The sequence below is a fragment of the Coregonus lavaretus genome, assembly GCF_964263955.1.
Source record: "Coregonus lavaretus genome assembly, chromosome: 20".
Classification (NCBI taxonomy): Eukaryota; Metazoa; Chordata; class Actinopteri; order Salmoniformes; family Salmonidae; genus Coregonus; species Coregonus lavaretus.
In genome coordinates, this window is record NC_140007.1 from 10,811,683 (window position 1) to 10,831,164 (window position 19,482).

The window sequence follows — 19,482 nt, forward strand, 5'->3', positions numbered from 1 at the left end:
GTAATCGTTAAGGACTGGGGAGTTTGTCAGGATAAAAAATAAACAGAATGGAGCTAAGCACAGGCAAAATCATAGAGGAAAACCTGGTTTAGTCTGCTTTCCACCAGACACTGGGATATGAATTCACCTTTCAGCAGGACAATAACCTAAAACACAAGGCAAAATCTACACTGGTGTTGCTTACCAAGAACCACAGTGAATGTTCCTCAGTGGCCAAGTTACAATTTTGACTTAAATCTATTTGAAGATCTATGGCAAGACCTGAAAATGGTTGTCTAGTAATGATCAATAACCAATTTGACAGAGCTTGAAACATTTAAAAAAGAATAATGGGCATTTAGTACATTTAGTACCACCTCTGGCAAGGATAACAGCATGGAGTCTTCTCCTGTAATGTTTGACAAGGTTAAGGAACACATTTGGAGGGATTTTGGACCATTCCTCTATGCAGATCCTTTCAAGATCCTTCACATTATTGGGTTTGCACTTATCAACTGCCCTCTTCAACTCAGCCCACAGATTTTCGATTGGATTGAGGTCCGGCGACTGAGATGGCCATGGCAGAACATTGATTTTGTTGTCACAGAACCATTTCTGTGTGGATCTTGAGGTATGTTTTGGGTCATTGTCTTGTTGGAAAGTCCACCTACGGCCAAGTCCCAGCCTTCTGGCAGAGGCAACCAGATTGTCAGCCAAAATTGCCTGATACTTGGTGGAATTCATTATTCCATCAATCTTAATCAGTGCCCCTGGACCTCTGGAATTAAAACAGCCCCAAAACATCACTGACCCACCACCATATTTCACCGTGGGTATGAGGTGCCTCTCCTTGTATGCATCTCTGTTTCGACGCCAAACATGCCGATGCTGTATCTGACCAAAACATTCAATTTTGGTCTCATCTGACCAGAGCACCTTCTTCCAGTCATAATTTAAATGACGTTTGGCAAACTCCAAGCACTTGCGTCTGTGTCTTGGGGTCAGAAAGGGCTTTCTTCTGGCAACTTTTCCAAAGAGTCTGTGGTTGTGGAGGTGGTGTCTGGTGGTGCCTTTTGAAACCTGGTGACCCCAAGACGCAACCAAGGCCTGCAATTCTTTCACAGTGATTCTTGCGGATGTTGTTGCTTCTCTCACCATCCTCCTCCCTATCCTGTGGGGCAAAATGCATTTGCGTCCTCTACCCGTGAGGTTTTCAACTGTTCCATATCTTTTTAATTTTTTGATAATTGCCCTGACAGTGCTCAGTGGTATATCCAATCGTTTGTGGATCTTCTTGTAGCCATTACCAGATTTATGAATGTCTACAACCATCTGTCTCTTTTGAACTGCCAGTTCTTTTGTTTTCTTCATGGTGTTGGATACAAAGGGATATTGCATGTGTGTTACCTCATTTTTATACCCTAGTGAAACAGGAAGTGATGTAATGGCTAAATATAGAACCTTAAGACTTAGATAAACTTAAATACATGGAATTTAATTCCTGGTTTAATTTTGGTAGATGTTATTTACAATAATCTTTAAGGGTGCCATTAATTGTGAAACCTTGATTTTGAGGACATTGATTTTTAATTAAATCAATAAATGATTTTGGTGGGTTCCATTGGAGCATTAATATAGTACAGTATTTCTCACATGTTGGTATTTTGAGTTTCTCTCTATAATTATATTGTATATATTTTTTAAACTATTATTTGTGCCTTGCCAGTCAGGGGTGCCAGTAATTTGGGAACCCACTGTAGATGAGATATTTCTGTATTTCATTTTCAATACATTTGCTCAATTTCTAAAAACATTATTTCACTTTGTCATTATGGGATATTGTGTGTGGATGGGTGAGATTTCTTCTTGTTGATTTAATCCATTTTGAATTCAGGCTGTAACACAACAAAATGTGGAATAAGTCAAGGGGTATGAATACTTTCTAAAGGCACTGTATACAGTATGTCTCTTATGCAAATCAATGATAACACAATTATATTTATTTGTGATCTGCTGAATATAGTTTTATTGTAACTAAAATGTTGTTCATGGTATTTTAGGAAAGTGGTGCTATTTCAGAGGAACAACCCAGCTAGCACATAATGTTCTGAGAACCATGTTTCTTAGAACTTGGTGAGAGTGTGGTTGTCCTATGGTTATTTTGTATACAACCTTCCCACAACTTTCTCGGAATGGTGCAGGATAGTTGTTTGGCTTTGGAACATTTTCAGCACATTTAAGGAATTTGACAAAAATACGTTATTTTCTTGGCATTTCTTTACTTTAACAGAACGCTTCCTAAAAGTTCAAAAATGATTACATTTCATTTCTATTTTGGCAATGCTCTAGGAACGTTCTCAAACTGGTTTGACATTAGGAATGTTATCAAATAGTTCAGAGAATGTTAAGAAACAACATTCTTCTGTGGGAATTTCAGTACTACAGCATAACATTTCCTGCAGGTTTCCTCATGGTTCTATTTAGAGTCATGTTCTCAAATTGTTCCAAGAACGTTAAGAAACAACGCACTTCTGTGGGAATTTCAGTACTACAGCATAACGTTTCCTACAGGTTTCCTCATGGTTCTATTTAAAGGACAATTCCCCCACTTTATAACCAGTTATTATGATTTTTGTATATATGCAGTCCGTAAGATTTGATACATTTGGATGTTTTATGGTTTTTGTTAGTCATACTGCACGATTCCTTGTTTTTGTTATTTTGAAGCTTCTGTATTGCCCTCGTCTACAGCATACTATGATTCCCTGGGTGCATTTTGTCTCCCATGATGCAATGCTCTGTCTCGTTAGCCTGCAGTCTAAAAATGAAGCTTAGCCCAAATAAAGCTAATGTCATAAGTTATGAGTGCATTTCACATTACTTTTGGGTTGTAAATATATTATAAACCTTGCATGAATGTCATGCTAAATATATGTTCATGTCATTGTCACCAATTAACTGCAATACACTCAAAAATAATTTGAAGGTAGATGCTAACTAGCTAGCTACACTAGCCATAACACAGAGTTACTGTATCTAGTTAGTATGCTAGTTATCCCGACTGCTACATCTGAAATAATAGCGTTTGTAACAATAACAGCCGAGTTTCAGCTTAGCGGCTGTCTTAAACAACAGCCCAAAAAACAACATGAAACATTAGGCCTAGCTAAGTAGCTAAACCTGCTGCATCTGAAATAAAGTGTTTTCAACTATTACAGACAGTGACTGTCCAAGCATCCATCCAACAACACTGGATGCCTATTGGATATGGAAGAAGTCATCGGTGACATCACCCTATTGTTTCCTATGAAAATGCTCAGTGGCACATTTGATGATCAGGAAATGTCATTTCAGCATGTCGCCATCTTGCTACATGGAGGAATTGTTGGAAACATTGCATGCACAGTTTGAGCTACTCTAGGAAGTGACGTTGCAGGCTAGCTCAGTGCTGCCCCCTCTCAAGGAGTATCTCAAGTTGAAGGCCGACCAAAGTACTGCAGGCTGCCTTTAGCAACTAAATTGTCCTTATAACTTTGTCTGTGTGTGATTTTAAAGTAATCGGTTCAAGTACATACATCACAATACCAAAGGTATGTGGGCACCTCTTGTCGAACATCTCAATCTCATTCCAAAATCATGGCCATTAATATGGAGTTGGTCCCCCCTTTGCTGCTATAACACTATTCTGGGAAGGCTTTCCACTAGACGTTGGAACATTGCTGCGGGGACTTGCTTCCATTCAGCCACAAGAGCATTAGTAAGGTTGGGAAATTAGGCTTGGTTCGCAGTCGACGTTCCAGTTCATCCCAAAGGAGTTCAATGGGGTTGAGGTTAGGGCTCTGTGCAGGCCAGTCAAGTTCTTCCACACCGATCTCAACAAAGCTTTTTTCGTTTATTTTTACCCCCGCTTTTTCTCCCCAATTTCGATCTTGTCTCATCGCTGCAACTCCCCAACGCGCTCGGGACAGGCGAAGGCAGTGTCATGCGTCCTCCGAAACATGACCCAACTAACCGCGCTCCTTAACACCCACCAGCTTATCCCGGAAGCCAGCCACACCAATGTGTCGAAGGAAACACCGTTCAACGGTTGACCGGGGTCAGCCTGCAGGCAACCGGCCTGCCACAGCATACAATGACAGTCGCTAGGGCGCAGACTCCTTGAGCCAAGTAAAGCCCCCCTGGCCAAACCCTCCCCTAACCCGGACAACGCTGGGCCAATTGTGTGCCGTCCTATGGGACTCCTGGCCACGGCCAGTTGTGGCACAGCCCGGGAATGAACCCGGGTCTGTGGTAACGCCTCTAGCACTGTGATGCAGTGCCTTAGACCGCTGCGCCACTCGGGAGGCCCTCGACAAACCATTTCTGTATGGATCTAGCTTTGTGCACGGTAGCATTGTCATGCTGAAACAGGAAAGGGCCTTCCCCAAACTGTTGCCACATTGTTGGAAGCACAGAATCGTCTAGAATGTCATTGTATGCTGTAGTATTAAGATTTCCCTTCACTGGAACTAAGGGGCCTAGCCCGAACCATGAAAAACAGCCCCAGACCATTATTACTCCTCCACCAAGCTCTACAGTTGGCATCCGCCAAACCCAGATTTGTCCATCGGACTGCCAGATGGTGAAGCGTGATTAATCATGCCAGAGAATGCGTTTCCACTGCTCCAGAGTCCAATGGCGGCAAGCTTTACACCACTCCAGCCAACGCTTGGCATTGTGCTTGGTGATCTTAGGCTTGTGTGCGGCTGCTCGGCCATGTTAAGTACTTCTGTTGTTTGACATTCTCGGAATGTGTACTCATATATAGCCATTGTTTTCAAATGTTCTACGCATGACACTTCATTCCTGAAACAAGACTGATAGTCTGGGTGGCACTCCAGATTCACCCAACATCAATGCAACCCTGACACAAGTGGGACAACAGTAACTATCGTTTTTAAAGCGAGTTTGGGTTGTTAAAGGGGAGTGTACCTGAATAGGCATCTGTAGAACTGATTCTATGGGGTAATAATGCTGCGTTCATAACCAAGTGGGAAGGTGGCATTTGCCACATATGACTGGGAAAAATCCACTTGAACGCCCCTACAACTGGTATTTACTAGTGGGAAACTGTCATCCCCGAGCACCTTCTCCCACATGCTGACCTCGGACGTCACCTTCTAAGGAAATTACCTCTAACAGCATTTTCTGCATTAAATGCAACAAACCATAAAAAGCAATTTATTCATATGGTTTTTTTAACACTCATGTTTATATGACAGCTTTTAGTTTATGGTTGATGCAGCTTGTTGGCCATTAGCCAATCTGCGTTCCTCAAAGAATGTGAATGCATCCAACAAGTATTTACGGCTTTACAAGGGGTTATGAACACAGCAAATGTCACTGCTGGCGGGTGGAGACTGGTGAGGCGATCCACTGCTGTAGGTTACACCATTGAGAAGAGCTTCTAAAACACAAATACTGTCAGATGACACCAAATGACGGGCAGAAAACAATCCTGGTAGGTTCAGGATCACAAATGGGTACAACATTTAGCAATGTGATTCTTTGTTTTACTCATACTTTGTTGACATTTTTACAATCGGTTGTTCAAGACGGCACAGTGTTAAAAACCAACAGTCACTCCTGTCCAATGATCCTGAACATATCCCCTGTGGCCACTTAACATTCACTGACTGCATCCAACACTACAGGGCCACTGTTAATAAGGTTAGTCATTCAGCAGACGCTCTTATCCAGAGTGTATAAATGTTTTCATAATCACATACTGTAGTAACTGTTAAGAGAGCCATTTGGGAGAATTGAACAAACATATCCACACTTCTGAACATTGCGAATACAAATGGTGGTGCTTTTGTTACTTGGTAATAATAATAATAATAAGTGCAATAACGAGTTAAAGTACTTACAATTCACGTTTTCATTATTGAATATGTAACAGTAACTTTACACCACTCCACAAATAAAACAGACCCACAAACATAATATTTGTTTCTCTTTTCAGTAAGTTAATTGATCCCTGAAAATGACTGCTAGCCTATTTATGGTTGTAAGTACATGGATGGCATAGGCAACATAGAATGATGTTCAACTGAATCGTCAAGTGCCAGAGTGGAAACCTGTTAAGACAGCACACTGTAGAATGACAGAGGGCAGGAGGAGAATAAATAAAAACCTGATGACCTGTAGGCACGGTGTGATTCAAAACTTTAGAAGACCACAAATCCCATGAGCCTCGATCGCAACCCGGTTCAACCCTGTTTAATGCCGCGTTCATAACCAAGTGGGAAGTTGGAATATGCCACATACGACTGGCAAAAATCCACTTGAACAGCCCTCTGTGTGGGAAACAATCATCCTGAGCTCCCACTTCTCCCACATGGAGACTTCTGACGTCACCTACTAAGGAAATTACCTCGATAACGACAGTTAAATGCAACAAAACATTTATAAAAAGCTATCTATTAATATGTTTTTTGAATACTATAATTAGTTTGCAAGCATGATAGCTGTACTTTTAGTTTATGGTTTACGCAGCTTGTTCGCCATTAGCCAATAGGCTTTTCTCAACAAGTTCAAAGCATGTGAATGCTAGAGATCCTGGTTCGAATCCAGGCTCTGTCGCAGCCGGCCGCGACCGGGAGACTCATGGGCGGCGCACAATTGGCCCAGCGTCGTCCAGGGTAGGGGAGGGAATGGCCGGCAGGGATGTAGCGCAGTTGATAGAGCATGGCGTTTGCAACGCCAGGGTTGTGGGTTCGATTCCCACGGGGGGCCAGTATGAAAAATAAAAATAAATATGTATTCACTAACTGTAAGTCGCTCTGGATAAGAGTGTCTGCTAAATGACTAAAATGTAAATGTATTTAAGACCTCACAACTGGTAAATTCCCACCTCCCACTTGGTTACGAACGCTGCATGCTGTCATCAGCTTCACTCTGTGTACCGAACAGCGTGCACCCTGCTTGTATGGGCAGTCCGCTGAGGGAAGGATGCATTCTTGTGACAGAAAAACAGTGGGCCAATACAGGAGGCGGCTGTGCTGGAAGATTAGGGGGGTGGTCTCCCTTTTCAGGGGAAATGTCTGAGGTCCATTGAGATGGCGGGTGATCATTTCTCTGTGACTGCGGCTGCCATGGGGATGCGGATTGTGGCTTGTGCCGTTGCTGCCAGCTCCTCGATCTCAGTGTTTAACCGCCTGATGACCCACTCCATCGCCTCTCGTCCCTGAACACAACACAAATGGGGAAGTGATGGGCTGAACATGGCCATACATGGATAAGCTTGTTTTATCTCATACTATTTCCAGTCAAATATTCCATCCAGGCTGCAGGTGTAAAGTGAGGACTTACTTTGCCTGCATTTGCTGAGATGGTTTTGGCCATGAGCCCCTCTAGGTAACTGCTCAGACTAATTCCTTTTACAGAGATAAGTGCCTCTTGTGTCAGTATGGTCCTAAACATAAGGATAAACAGAAGAAAAAAAACAAAGTTGTGAAACTAAAACCTATTTATGAATTCTGCTGTATTTAACCTTTAAATCAAACCATCAACAACAACAAAAAATTACTTACTTTTCGGGATCCTGCGGATGCGGCCTGTATGTTAACTTCTCGTCCACAGATACTATGTTAGTACATGAAATCTGAAAGCAGAGGAAAGTGCATCAATGTCAGTTTATAGGGCTGAAAGGTGGAGTTAGCTACACTATTCACAAATGTACACTTTACAAAGATATAAATGCAACATGTAAAGTGTTGGTCCCATGAGCTGAAATAAAAGATCACAGAAATGTTCAATAGGCACAAAAAGCTTATTTCTCTCAAATGTTTTGCACAAATTTGTTTACATCCCTGTTAGTGAGCATTTCCCCTTTGCCAATATCATCCATCCACCTGACAGGTGTTGCATATCAAGAAGCTGATTAAACAGCATTTTCATTACACAGGTGCACCTTGTGCTGGGGACAATAAAAGGCCAGTCTGAAATCAGTTGTGTCACACAACACAATGCCACAGATGTCTCAAGTTGAGGGAGTGTGCAATTGGCATGCTGACTGCAGGAATGTCCACCAGAGCTGTTGCCAGAGAATTGAATGCCAGATCATTGAATGTAAATTTCTCTGTCATCAGCTTCACTCAATGTCATTTTAGAGAATTTGGCAGTACGTCCAACCGGCCTCGCAACCGCAGACCATGTGTAACCACACCAGCCTAGGACCTCCACATCTGGCTTCTTCACCTGCGGAATCATCTTGAGACCAGCCACCCGGACAGCTGATGAAACTGTGGATTTGCACAACCGAAGGATTTCTGCACAAACTGTCAGAAACCGTATCAGGGAATCTCATCTGCATGATCGTTGTCCTCACCAGGGTCTTAACCTGCCTGCAGTTCGGCGTCGTAACCGACCTCAATGGGCAAATGCTCACCTTCGATGGCCACTGGTATGCTGGAGAAAAGTGCTCTTCACGGATGAATCCCGATTTCAACTCTACCGGGCAGATGGCAGACGGCGTGTATGGCGTCGTATGGGCGAGTGGTTTGCTGATATCAACATTGTGAACAGAATGCCACATGGTGGCGGTGGGGTTATGGTATGGGTAGGCGTAAGCGATGGACAACAAACACAATTGCATTTTATCATTCGATGGCAATTTGAATGCACAGAGATACCGTGAGAAGATCCTGAGGCCTATTGTCGTGCCATTCATCCGCTGCCATCGCCTCATGTTTCAGCATGATAATGCACGGCCCAATGTCGCAAGGATCTGTACACAATTCCTGGAAGCTGTAAATGTCCCAGTTCTTCCATGGCCTGCATACTCACCAGACATGTCACCAATTGAGCATGTTTGGGATGCTCTGGATCGACATGTACAACAGCGTGTTCAAGTTCCTGCCAATATCCAGCAACTTCGCACAATCATTGAAGAGTGGGACAAGACTACACAGGCCACAATCAACAGTCTAATCAACTTTATGCGAAGGAGATGTGTTGCGCTGCATGAGGCAAATGGTGGAAACACCAGATACGGACTGGTTTTCTGATCCATGCCCCTACCTTTTTTAAAGATATATGTGACCAACAGATGCATATCTGTATTCCCAGTCATGTGAAATCCATAGATTAAGGCCTAATGATTTTATTTCAATTGACTGATTTCCTTATATCAACTGTAACTCAGTAAAATCTTTGGAATTGTTGCATGTTGCGTTTATATTTTTGTTCAGTATACATCCGACAACACGGGTGAACTCACATTTGTAGATTGCAGCTCAAAGGTTTTTTTCTTGGGGTCCACCACCGAATGTTCCTGGATGTATGTGTTTGTTCGTGTTATACCAATGAGCTGGGATAAAAGACAATGACATCACTGTCAGTGATATGTTTGACATCACTGACAAAACAATACATCCTCAGATATGTTGACTTACAAGTTTCAAGGTTTGAGAAACATATACCCAACAACTTCATGCTGTCTTGATTACACAACACCAGTGGGCCTTCTAGCTGAGACAGCCTTCAGTAAAGTAGCAGAGCTGAGGTCATGGCAGTGCCCAATCATGTAATTACCACAGAGCTGTAAAGATAGCGAACTGTTCTGAGCATTACCCACTTCCCCAGAATGAGCATCATTCAATATTTTGGCTAGTCTAACAGCAAGCCTACACATACCGACTTAGCCCCTGAACTAAACCTAACTGCTCTGATTGAATTTGTCAACATTTGTACAGTCAACTTCTGATAAATGCAATGGATTTGGATTGTTGTGTGTGCAGCAAAGTAAAGTACATCGATATCTACAGCAGTTAAAAGACAATGTATCTGCATTGGGACTGGTGACCTGCAATGCACTTTTCAGGAGAATCGTATCAGTGGCAATATTGGAGACAGGCATCCAGTGTGCTGAGGACTTACAGTCTTGGCCAAGGAGGGAAGTCCCCATTCTGTGCTGAGCAGTCTGTTGCTGTATAGCCGGCCCTGTGTGTCCACGTGTCTGTTCAACACATCCACCCCTACCACGCCAGGGTTCATCGGGTTGGGGTACTTCTGCATTGCCGCCTTGGTCACCGTCTCCCATGGGTGGCTGTGGGGGGACAACACAGGAAATCAATATTACTGTAATACTATCATAATGTGTGCATATCATAATGTTATCATGCGGACATCCTGGCATGCACCAAAATGAACTCATTTGAAAACCTGTCCTGACATTTTTTATCTGACTAAACTGCACGGTGAAGGAAGTTACTGATGAACTCCAACAATGGAGTGGAGCAGAGACCAGGCTTTGGGGAATTCAGTTCTGACTAGATTGATTAGCCCAAGGTCAATACTTCCAAAAAGACAAATAAAAAAATGAACCGTTAACCTTGTACCCATGTTTGTCCTCTGTAGTTGCGTGCCTTTCTTTGCTGAAATCCATACTTTATCAATAAACGTTAACCAAATACAACCATTGACTGTTTCCTTGTTGAGATTCAATTGGCACATGCACATTTGCGCTGAGTTGCCATCTTAGAGCAACAGCAATGATGACAGTCAGTGGTTGTATTTGATGAATGTTTATTTTAAAAAGTATGGATTTCAGCAATCAAAGAAAGACATGCAACTAGAGAGGACAAACATATGTACAAGGTAAGCCTTAAATAATTTCAATTTTTTTGAAGTATTGACCTTGGGCGAATCGATGTAGTCGGAGCTGAATTCAACAAAGCCTGGTCTCTGCGTTTTCAGACAGCACTGGGACAATTTAGGAAACTTGGGTGAACGATGCGTCTAGCCAGAGATCCGGCAAATACACAATTACACCGATTGGTGGGAGCTAGTAATTAATTTAAATTTTACATTTTAGTCATTTAGCAGACGCTCTTATCCAGAGCGACTTGCAGTTAGTGAGTGCATACATTTTTCATACTGCCCCCCGTGGGAATCGAACCCACAACCCTGGCGTTGCAAACGCCATGCTCTACCAACTGAGCTACACGGGGCTATATCACACTATATCTCAATTGGCCCAAGGGCTACATCACTTGCGGGGTACGACATGTTTACTGTTGCCATGTTTTAGCTTTCCTTCCATGTTGGCTTGGATTGTTGCTGTTCTCATTATACATCAGTGACTGTTACGTAATGAGAAACACACCTTTAACGACATTTCGATTCACTTCCGGTCGTAGCTGACTTTTTCATAGCAGGTTACGAGAACATAATGAATTCGTATGACTTTACACAAGTACAGGCCAATCACCCAAATCCCGTGACATTCTGACAGTTAGCAAGTTCGACCACTGGATACTTCGGCTGGAATGCATTGACATAGTTAGTTAGTTACTTGTAATGTTGCTAACTTGCAGCGTTAGCTAACTAGCTAGTATTATTCGTCTGGTTAGTTAAAAATCCTGTTCAGTAGCGTTAATGGTACAATTAAGGCTAGCTGTTTTCTCGATAGCCATTCGTAGAAGCCATCGATTTCAACAATAGTTAGCTACAGCAATGGACAGAGTTTGATGTGTTGCTTGCTAGCTATAACGTTAGCTGCTCTAACTAACACTCATTGACTTGTAATGGCAGCAGGCTAGCTGGCTAAAGTCAAAGAGCTAACGGTGGCTGCTAGCTAGCTACAAACTTAAATAAGCCAGCTATATAACGCAATATCAAGCGTATTTAAAATGAACACTTTCTAAATCATTGTTAATTAAATTAATAAATTACTCACTTGAATATGTGTTCGGAGGTCCAGATCTTCATGTTTTAGACCGTTTTGTCGGGCTTGCGAGTCGGCGACTTATGACAGCTTGACCTCAGCTGTGAAGGAAACTACGTTGACCCACTAGTTCAAAATTATGTGATTCTTCTTCTTCAGTGGGGTTTATCGGCGGTTGGCATCCAACGTTATGGTGCATTACCGTCACCTACTGTACTGGAGTGTGGGCCAGAGACAGGGATAAACTAAATCCTACCTGCCAGCCCCGTTGGTCTTAAAAAAGATAACAAAATATTTGACACTATATCTAATGACGTTCTACTCAATATACTATTTAAACTAATTTCCTGTATCTCCTTCTCCTTCATACTAGATCTAATCCGCTCTCTTTCCCTCTGATACTGCCCACACTGTAGCAATACATGCTCCACGGTTTCCTGACAATAATCACACTTTCCTGTTGGATGCATGCCTATCACATTTAATGTCTTATTCAACTGGCTGTGTCCCACCCTTAATCTTGTAAAAATAGCCTCCTCTCTTCTGTCCCTTCCTGCCGTCCTCCCCTCCCCGACTTTCCTCTGTACTTGAAATAAATGCCTTCCCTTATTATCTCTATTCCACTGCTCCTGCCATCTCTGCACCAACACTGTATATATCAGTATTTTTGCCTCTGCCTTGCTCATTGAAACTTCAACGTCAACATCCCCACTACTAAGTGCTTGTTTAGCCAGTACATCTACTGCCTCGTTCCCCTCCACATGGGCTGGGACCCAAGTAAATCGTATCTGTATACCCATCTTTTTAATCATGCCATGGGTTTGTAGCACCTCATAAAGCAGGTCTTGTCTGCTACGTGAGCTAAAGGACTGGAGACTCATTAACACTGCACATGAATTAGAGCAAATAACTACTCTGTCTTGTTTGACTTCCTCCACCCACTGCAAGGCCAACAGTATGGCCATCAGCTCCTCCGTATATACAGCCAGATGATCTGTAATACGTTTCCTGACTTCCACCCCACATTCCTGCACTACAAATGCTGACCCAGTATGTCCTGTCCTTGGATCTTTTGAACCATCTGTATAAATGGTCACAAAATCCTGATACACAGTATCCAGACGTCTCTTAAACAAATCAGATGGATCAACACTCTCCCTATCTTTCTGTAGTCTCTCCAACACTTCTAGATCAACTACTGGAGGCGGGAGTAGCGATGGTGGATTTACAGAAATGGCTACCGTTGGACTAAACTCCCTTCCATACAGTCCCATCTCCTTCGCCTGGGTATTACCCAACCACCCAAAGCTTGTGTTCTGTCTTTGCTCATGTTTCCAGCATGCCTGTAAAATCCCTTTCGCAGGATGAGACACCCCATGTCCTTGTAGGTTGACCCAATAATTCATTGCCAGCTGCTGTCTCCTAATCTGCAATGGCATATCCCCCATCTCCACCTGTAATGCAGCCACTGGGGAAGTCCGAAATGCCCCACTACATATTCTGAGTCCTTGCCCCTGTATGACCTCTAGTCTTTCCAATGAGGTCTACTACAGATCGGATCAATGCAACATACATGGTCTTCAATGAGGAACGCCCAGCCCCCCACTCCTTCCCCGTCAGACAGCGCATCACATCTTACACTTTCCCACCACTCTCTCAATGTGTTCTGCCCAGGTCAGTCTAGTGTCAAAGTATACCCCAAGGAACCTGAAGGCCCCCACCCTTTCCAAGTTTCTCCCATATAACCTCAAGCATACCTCATCTCCCACCTTCCTCCTGGTAAAGAACACTGTTTGAGTTTTCTCTACAGAGAACCTGAATCCCCACATTAATGCCCACCACTCTACCTCATCAATTGCTTCCTGTACCTTCCTGACTATGTATGGCACATTTCTTCCCCTCTTCCATAAGGCCCATCATCTGCAAATAATGACCTCCCTATATCCGGCTGTACTTGAGAGTAAACATCATTGATCATGATTGAGAACAACAGAGGACTAATCACGCTCCCCTGTGGTGTACCATTATCACCAGGTAGCTGCCTGATAAAGACTTCCCCACCCTCACCTGGATAGACCTTCCAAACAGGAAATCCTTAATCCAGTTGTACGTTCTTCCTCCTACCCCCATAATATCAAGCTTGATTAACAATCCCTCCTTCCAGATCATATCATACGCCTTCTCCACATCAAAAAAGACAGCTACAACAGTCTCCTTGTTCACCTGAGCCTTCTTGACCTCTGCTTCTAAGCAGAGCACTGGATCCATAGTTACCCTACCTTTTCCTGAACCCACTCTGATGTGGCGATACTAGCCCTCTGCTCTCCAGGAAGGAAGTTAGCCTCTCCGTAATCATACGTTCCATAATATTACATACATGTGATGTTAAAGCTATTGGCCGATAGCTTGTTGGCATCGTGGGTCCTTCCCGGGCTTCCGGATTGGTACCACTATTGCCTCCTTCCAACTGCCTGGTAGTTTCCCCTCCTCCCACACTGTTGTACAACACCAATACCTTATCCAGTGCCTCATCACTAAGATGGGACAACATAACACAGCACACCTCATCTTCCCCAGGTGAAGTTAACCCAGCCTTACCTATTGCTCTTTTCACCTCTGCCCTGGTAAATGGTGCATTCAACCCATCATTTACATCCTCCCTCCTATCCAGAATTCCAGGATGCTCCTCTCTTGTGTTCTCTCTCCCCCTCTGCCCCTCCTCTGACAAATGTGCAGAGCTATGCACTTGGACAAATGCTTTAGCCATCATCTCTGCCTTCTCTTCATCTGTTACTGCCACATCATCCCCACTCGTCAACACTGGATAATCCCACTCCCTTCTGACCCCACTCATCCTCTTAATCATCCCCAACACTTCTCCCACAGGTGTCGCCCTTCCAAAGGTGTCACAGAACCGACACCAATATGACCTCTTTGCCTGACGGATAGTTCTCCTCACCAGGGCCTGGGCTTGCTTATACTGAATCAGATGTCGGAAGTTATGTGTCCTTTTCAGTACTCTAAATGCCCTGTTCCTACTCCTCACCATTGCCCCACATTCCTCCGTCCACCATGGGACTGCTTTCCTCCCCCTCCTCCTCCTCCTCCTCCTCCCTGAACTCTTAGGTATAGCCTCAGTAGCTGCCCCCACTAATGCGGTTCTCACCCAGTCATTCATACTATCCACATCCCCTCTCATATCCACCCGAGCCATCACCTGCTCACTCAGCTCTCTGTCCCTCCCTGGTTCCGAGAAACCTGCCTATTTTCCTCGAAAGTACATAATGTCACGATTCCAAAGCTATACGATATTACAGAGAACAAGCTAATTATCTGACGTCTCGGAAAATATTTGTAATGTTGTACTTCTTGTTGACGAAATTCTTCGTCTTCGGTGAGGTTTAACTGCGGTTGGCATCCAACATGTTGCATTAACGCTCCTAACTTATAGTATAGATCCATTACACTTTGTGATACAAAATGGGAAAGGGTAACCGGCAAAATAATAAATAAATAAAAATATATACAGCCGAGACCGCAACGGCTGTCAAGGCACTATACTGAACTTTGTGCAAACGGGAAAACCGCATATCCTGAGGCCGCATTTATTGTCGCTGGGGACCTTAACATCCTTAAATCGAGTGACGCACCCATTCAAAATGTGTCTGTTTAAACTAGAGATATATTTTTTTGTATGGGCTGTGTCTCAATCCACTGCATCCGCCGATGTCGGCCTTCCGCATCTGCGGTGGAAAATGGCAGAGCTACAGTGCTGATTGTCAGACCAGGAGACATCCCGAAAATCGGTCTTCTCACGAAAACGTCTGTAGTCGGCACTGTTGATGTGCCAACTTCTGTCTGTAGCATCCGAACCGTTTGGCTTACAAACTAATATGACCCCACTATGGAAAGGGGAGATTCTTAGGAACTTGATTGTGTTCTCCGTTTTGCTTTAGGGGAGTCATCTGAAGGTAACCCGGTACCAATTTAAAAAATGAATGGATTTAAAAAATGAATGGAAGTATGGAAGTAGTTATGTGCCAACAAAAAAAAAGGGGTTAAATATGTGTCAAAAAATAAATAATATATATATATATATTTTCCTCATATATATTTCCTCAAGTGCATAGTGGATGTTGTTCCCACAGTGACGAATATAACTTATCTAAACCAAAAAACGTTGATAGATGGCAGCATTCGCGCAAAATGTCGTGGATAATTATCACTATACTTGTTAAAAATGCAAATGCATAGTCATGCTTATACAACCTACACAGTTACTCCATTATATGTACATGATTAACATCCTTCGGTGTCACATGTTGTTTACTCACAAGAGCTACGTGCGCTTCTCTAAATGGGGCCTCTGTCACTTATCTCATTATATTGGTGGCGTGATTCAAATAATTATATACATACATACATTAAAGAACAATCACACTGTGTATTGACTATATTCACTATCCAGGCATGCATCTGGAGTACAAAGTATCAATCATGTTAATTATGTTTTACCCTTATCCTTTCATAGCACATTATAAAACATATCAATTAATACTTAAACATGGTTTACACATGCCATGTCCATAACCCATTCTTAACCACATACATTTAAGCCTTCCCCAACAGCCATCCTCCCTGGACCTTAAGCCACTATGGTTTTTCCTTGTGACTATGTGCATGTGACTATGTGCATCAGGTCATAAGCACAAACAAGTGATAACACTAGTTCCATTGTTACTCCAATCTCCACACAGCTACAACAATACGTTTTATCTCCATCACGTCATTGACATACCCAGACCAGCTGCAGGGAGTTAGAGGGAATCATCCATTATCAGAAGCACAGCGTTTTAACTAAAGAAATGTCTCTGCTCTGTTTTAACCCTTTAATTGGTTCTTAATCCATAAGCATTTAAGGCATATAGGCGTTTCATTTCTACAACATATGTACTAGAAAATCATCCATAAAAACTGAAAGCGCAAACCACCGCATTTAACCACTGCAAGGTGACTAGGAACATGGACGTTACATCTGAAAAATACTGTATGTGTACGCGACCAATAACATTAGATTTTTATACTATTGTTGTTTGAGAAAACGACCTGCACATGTGAAGCTTGGATATTCGAGGTATGCAACATTTGAGGTTTGTGTCCAAACCACTACAGTGTGGGAATTGCATAAGATATGGCCACACGTGAAATGTTTGCAGACAAGTATGTTATTGTAGAATCTGTGAATGGAAAATGTTGCAACTGTGGTGAGGATCATATGTTGTACTTCTTTGCCCTGTTAGGGTGAAAGAGGTTGAGGTGTCAAGGATCAGGGCTTTACAGCAGATCTCCTATGTGTACACGGTGAAGAGAGTCGAAGGTTCAAGAGGCCACAGTGCTGAAGAACATATGGTGGTGGATGCACATTGCACCGCAACCAGTTGCAAATGTTTTACATTAATCAAGAGATCTGGATACACTCATTGTGAAGAAGGTAGATTTTGTAGCATATATTTCCACAGTTATTAATTGTACTACACAAGTGTCCAAGAAAATGTTTTGGGGCTCCAAGACTTCACAGCAGAAGCACTGCAAGGACTACTGTCGCCAGAAAATGTCCCGCCCTCACAGGATCCTTCTGGACCTGTGCAAGGTCCTGATTAGAGTTTGGGACTTTAACAGAAAAGCTGGTTGATTTTGGTTTAGTTTAACTCTCTTTTTTTCTATAGTTTGTATGAATTTTCTTTTTACTCTGCATTATTTCCTTTTTGGAATCTTTATTATCCACCCGAACAGTAGATGGCGGAATGCACATCCAGTTGTTTGCGAACGCCATTATACCAAAGAAGAAGAAGAAGAGTCAACGCTGTCCTTGGTTCATGGGACACGCGGTAAGATGGTGGACAGGAGAAAAAAAGGAAGAAAGTGGAACATGTTATGAATAAATATGGAGTAGGGGATTGCACAAGCCTTCTGGAAGATCTGGTGAAGGAGAAGATGGTGGACAAGAAAAAAAAGAGAAAAGTGGATATGTTTTGAGTGGATATGGAATGGAGAATCTCACAGAACTTTTGGAAGCGCTTGAGGAGGAAATTGAACGTGACAAGAGCAGTGTTGCCAACTCCTCAGTAAGGAAAGTAGCTATTGGCTGTCCTAAAAGTCACTAGAAGTCCCTAAATGACGTCATCACCTAATTTGCATAATTGGCCATGTGCATATAATTGTGATGGATGCTGTAGGAGAGAGGAATAACGTTGTGGGAGTGACAAAAAGTGAGTTAAAAACACCCTACATTTACATCCCGCCCTGAATGTAAGCCAGGGCGGGATCAGCCAGCGGCAGCTTCCCGCATGCGCGATTCATTTGTGTCTGGACGCGGAGGGGTGAACATCTCCTGCTCTGACTGCAGCTGGGAGGGACTGCTGCGCGAGGACTGGGCCGCCTGTGAGTGCTTTGGGACGGGGGTAACAAAGCACCCACAGCTCGTTGAGAAGTGTAAGAACGATACATGCTTTCACATCAGAGTCTCCAAAAGTCTCCAATAACACCAGAAAAAGTCGCTAGATTTGTCGCTAGTCGCTTTTTAGAAAATGTGTCGCTAGAGGGGTGTGAAAACTCGCTAAATATGGCGACAAAGTTGCTAAGTTGGCGACACTGGATGAGAGTGAGGATGAATAAACTGTGGTGGCAGGTGCAGTGATGACTGCTGAGAAGAAGTTGAGTGTAGAGGGAAGCAGTGTGGTGAGGAAGGTTGGCGTCAAGTGCAAAAAGAGGGATACGTGCTCCAGTAGTTCAGAGATCGAACCTGATGAGAGTGAGGATGAAGTACCTACGGTGAGGACCGCCTAGTTTGGGCCTCGTCCCGAGGATGATGAGGATAATTCTGGCTCAGTGGGGGTGAGATTTGTAGAGAGAATGGATCCTTGAATTTTGGCTGATCCATATGTGGTGTCAGGTTGGGTGGAGAAGAGGTTGGGGACTGTTGAGTTGGTGAAGGTAACTCGGAGTGGACTTGTGATTATTTATTGTGTTTCCTCCACCCCAGAGGGAGTGGGCGCTCCGGATTATGCGATTAGGGAAAATAATTGTGACTTGCTTTGCTCTCCGGAGCAGGGCACTGTTGAAAGGAGTGATAACGGGGGTGGCATTAAGTGTTGAGGAGGAGCAGTTGAAATCGAAGATTCACGGTGTAGGTGATGCCCGCCATTTGGTGAGACATAGATCCGGTGGGGAAATGGAGAAGACATTGTCTGTTATGCTGAGTTTTTATGCAGTTTTGCCAGATAAGGTCAAGGTAGGAAGGGAAGTGTCTTTTATCCCATGATAACTTTTGTTACGAAAATACTACAGTATTTTACGTGTCAAGTTTATGGGCATGTTGCAGCAGTGTGTAGGAGGGAGACGCCTAGATGTGAGATGTGTGCCATTGGTGGAGCAAGTTATGTGTGTTAGTTATGGGGGTGCCCATGGGGCTAGAGATCGGAGGTGTCCGGTGAGAGAAAGGCAGATTAAGGTTGCCAGGGTTAGAATAGTACAGAAAGTGTTGTATGCCGAAGCAGTGAAGAGAGTGATAGACGAAGATGGGTACAGGGTGAGGGATCCTGAGAGGATTCATGTGAGCAGGCAGAGACCAAGAGAGAGTGATGGGAATAATATGTGTTTCAGTAAGGTGGGCTTTATAGCGTTTATAGTCATGGTTTTCAATTGTACTGCAGAAATGGATTGAAAGTCACAGAAAATAGAGGTTGTGGTGGCAGCGGCAGAGAAGTACTTGGGATTGAGAGGATTTACTGCAA

General features: G+C 43.3%; 1 protein-coding gene across 1 annotated transcript; it reads right to left on the reverse strand.

Moving 5' to 3' along the window:
* Nucleotides 1–5,183: 5,183 nt before the first annotated feature.
* On the reverse strand, nucleotides 5,184–11,814 carry LOC311148080 (PRELI domain containing protein 3B-like). The gene is made up of 6 exons (XM_084184986.1): nucleotides 11,702–11,814; nucleotides 9,901–10,069; nucleotides 9,242–9,331; nucleotides 7,554–7,624; nucleotides 7,333–7,435; nucleotides 5,184–7,207 (listed from the first exon to the last, which is right to left on the reverse strand). Exons 1-6 carry the CDS (start codon nucleotides 11,731–11,733, stop codon nucleotides 7,091–7,093), a joined length of 582 nt encoding a protein of 193 aa, XP_084041112.1. The 5' UTR covers nucleotides 11,734–11,814; the 3' UTR covers nucleotides 5,184–7,090.
* Between the last annotated feature and the right edge of the window lie 7,668 nt (nucleotides 11,815–19,482).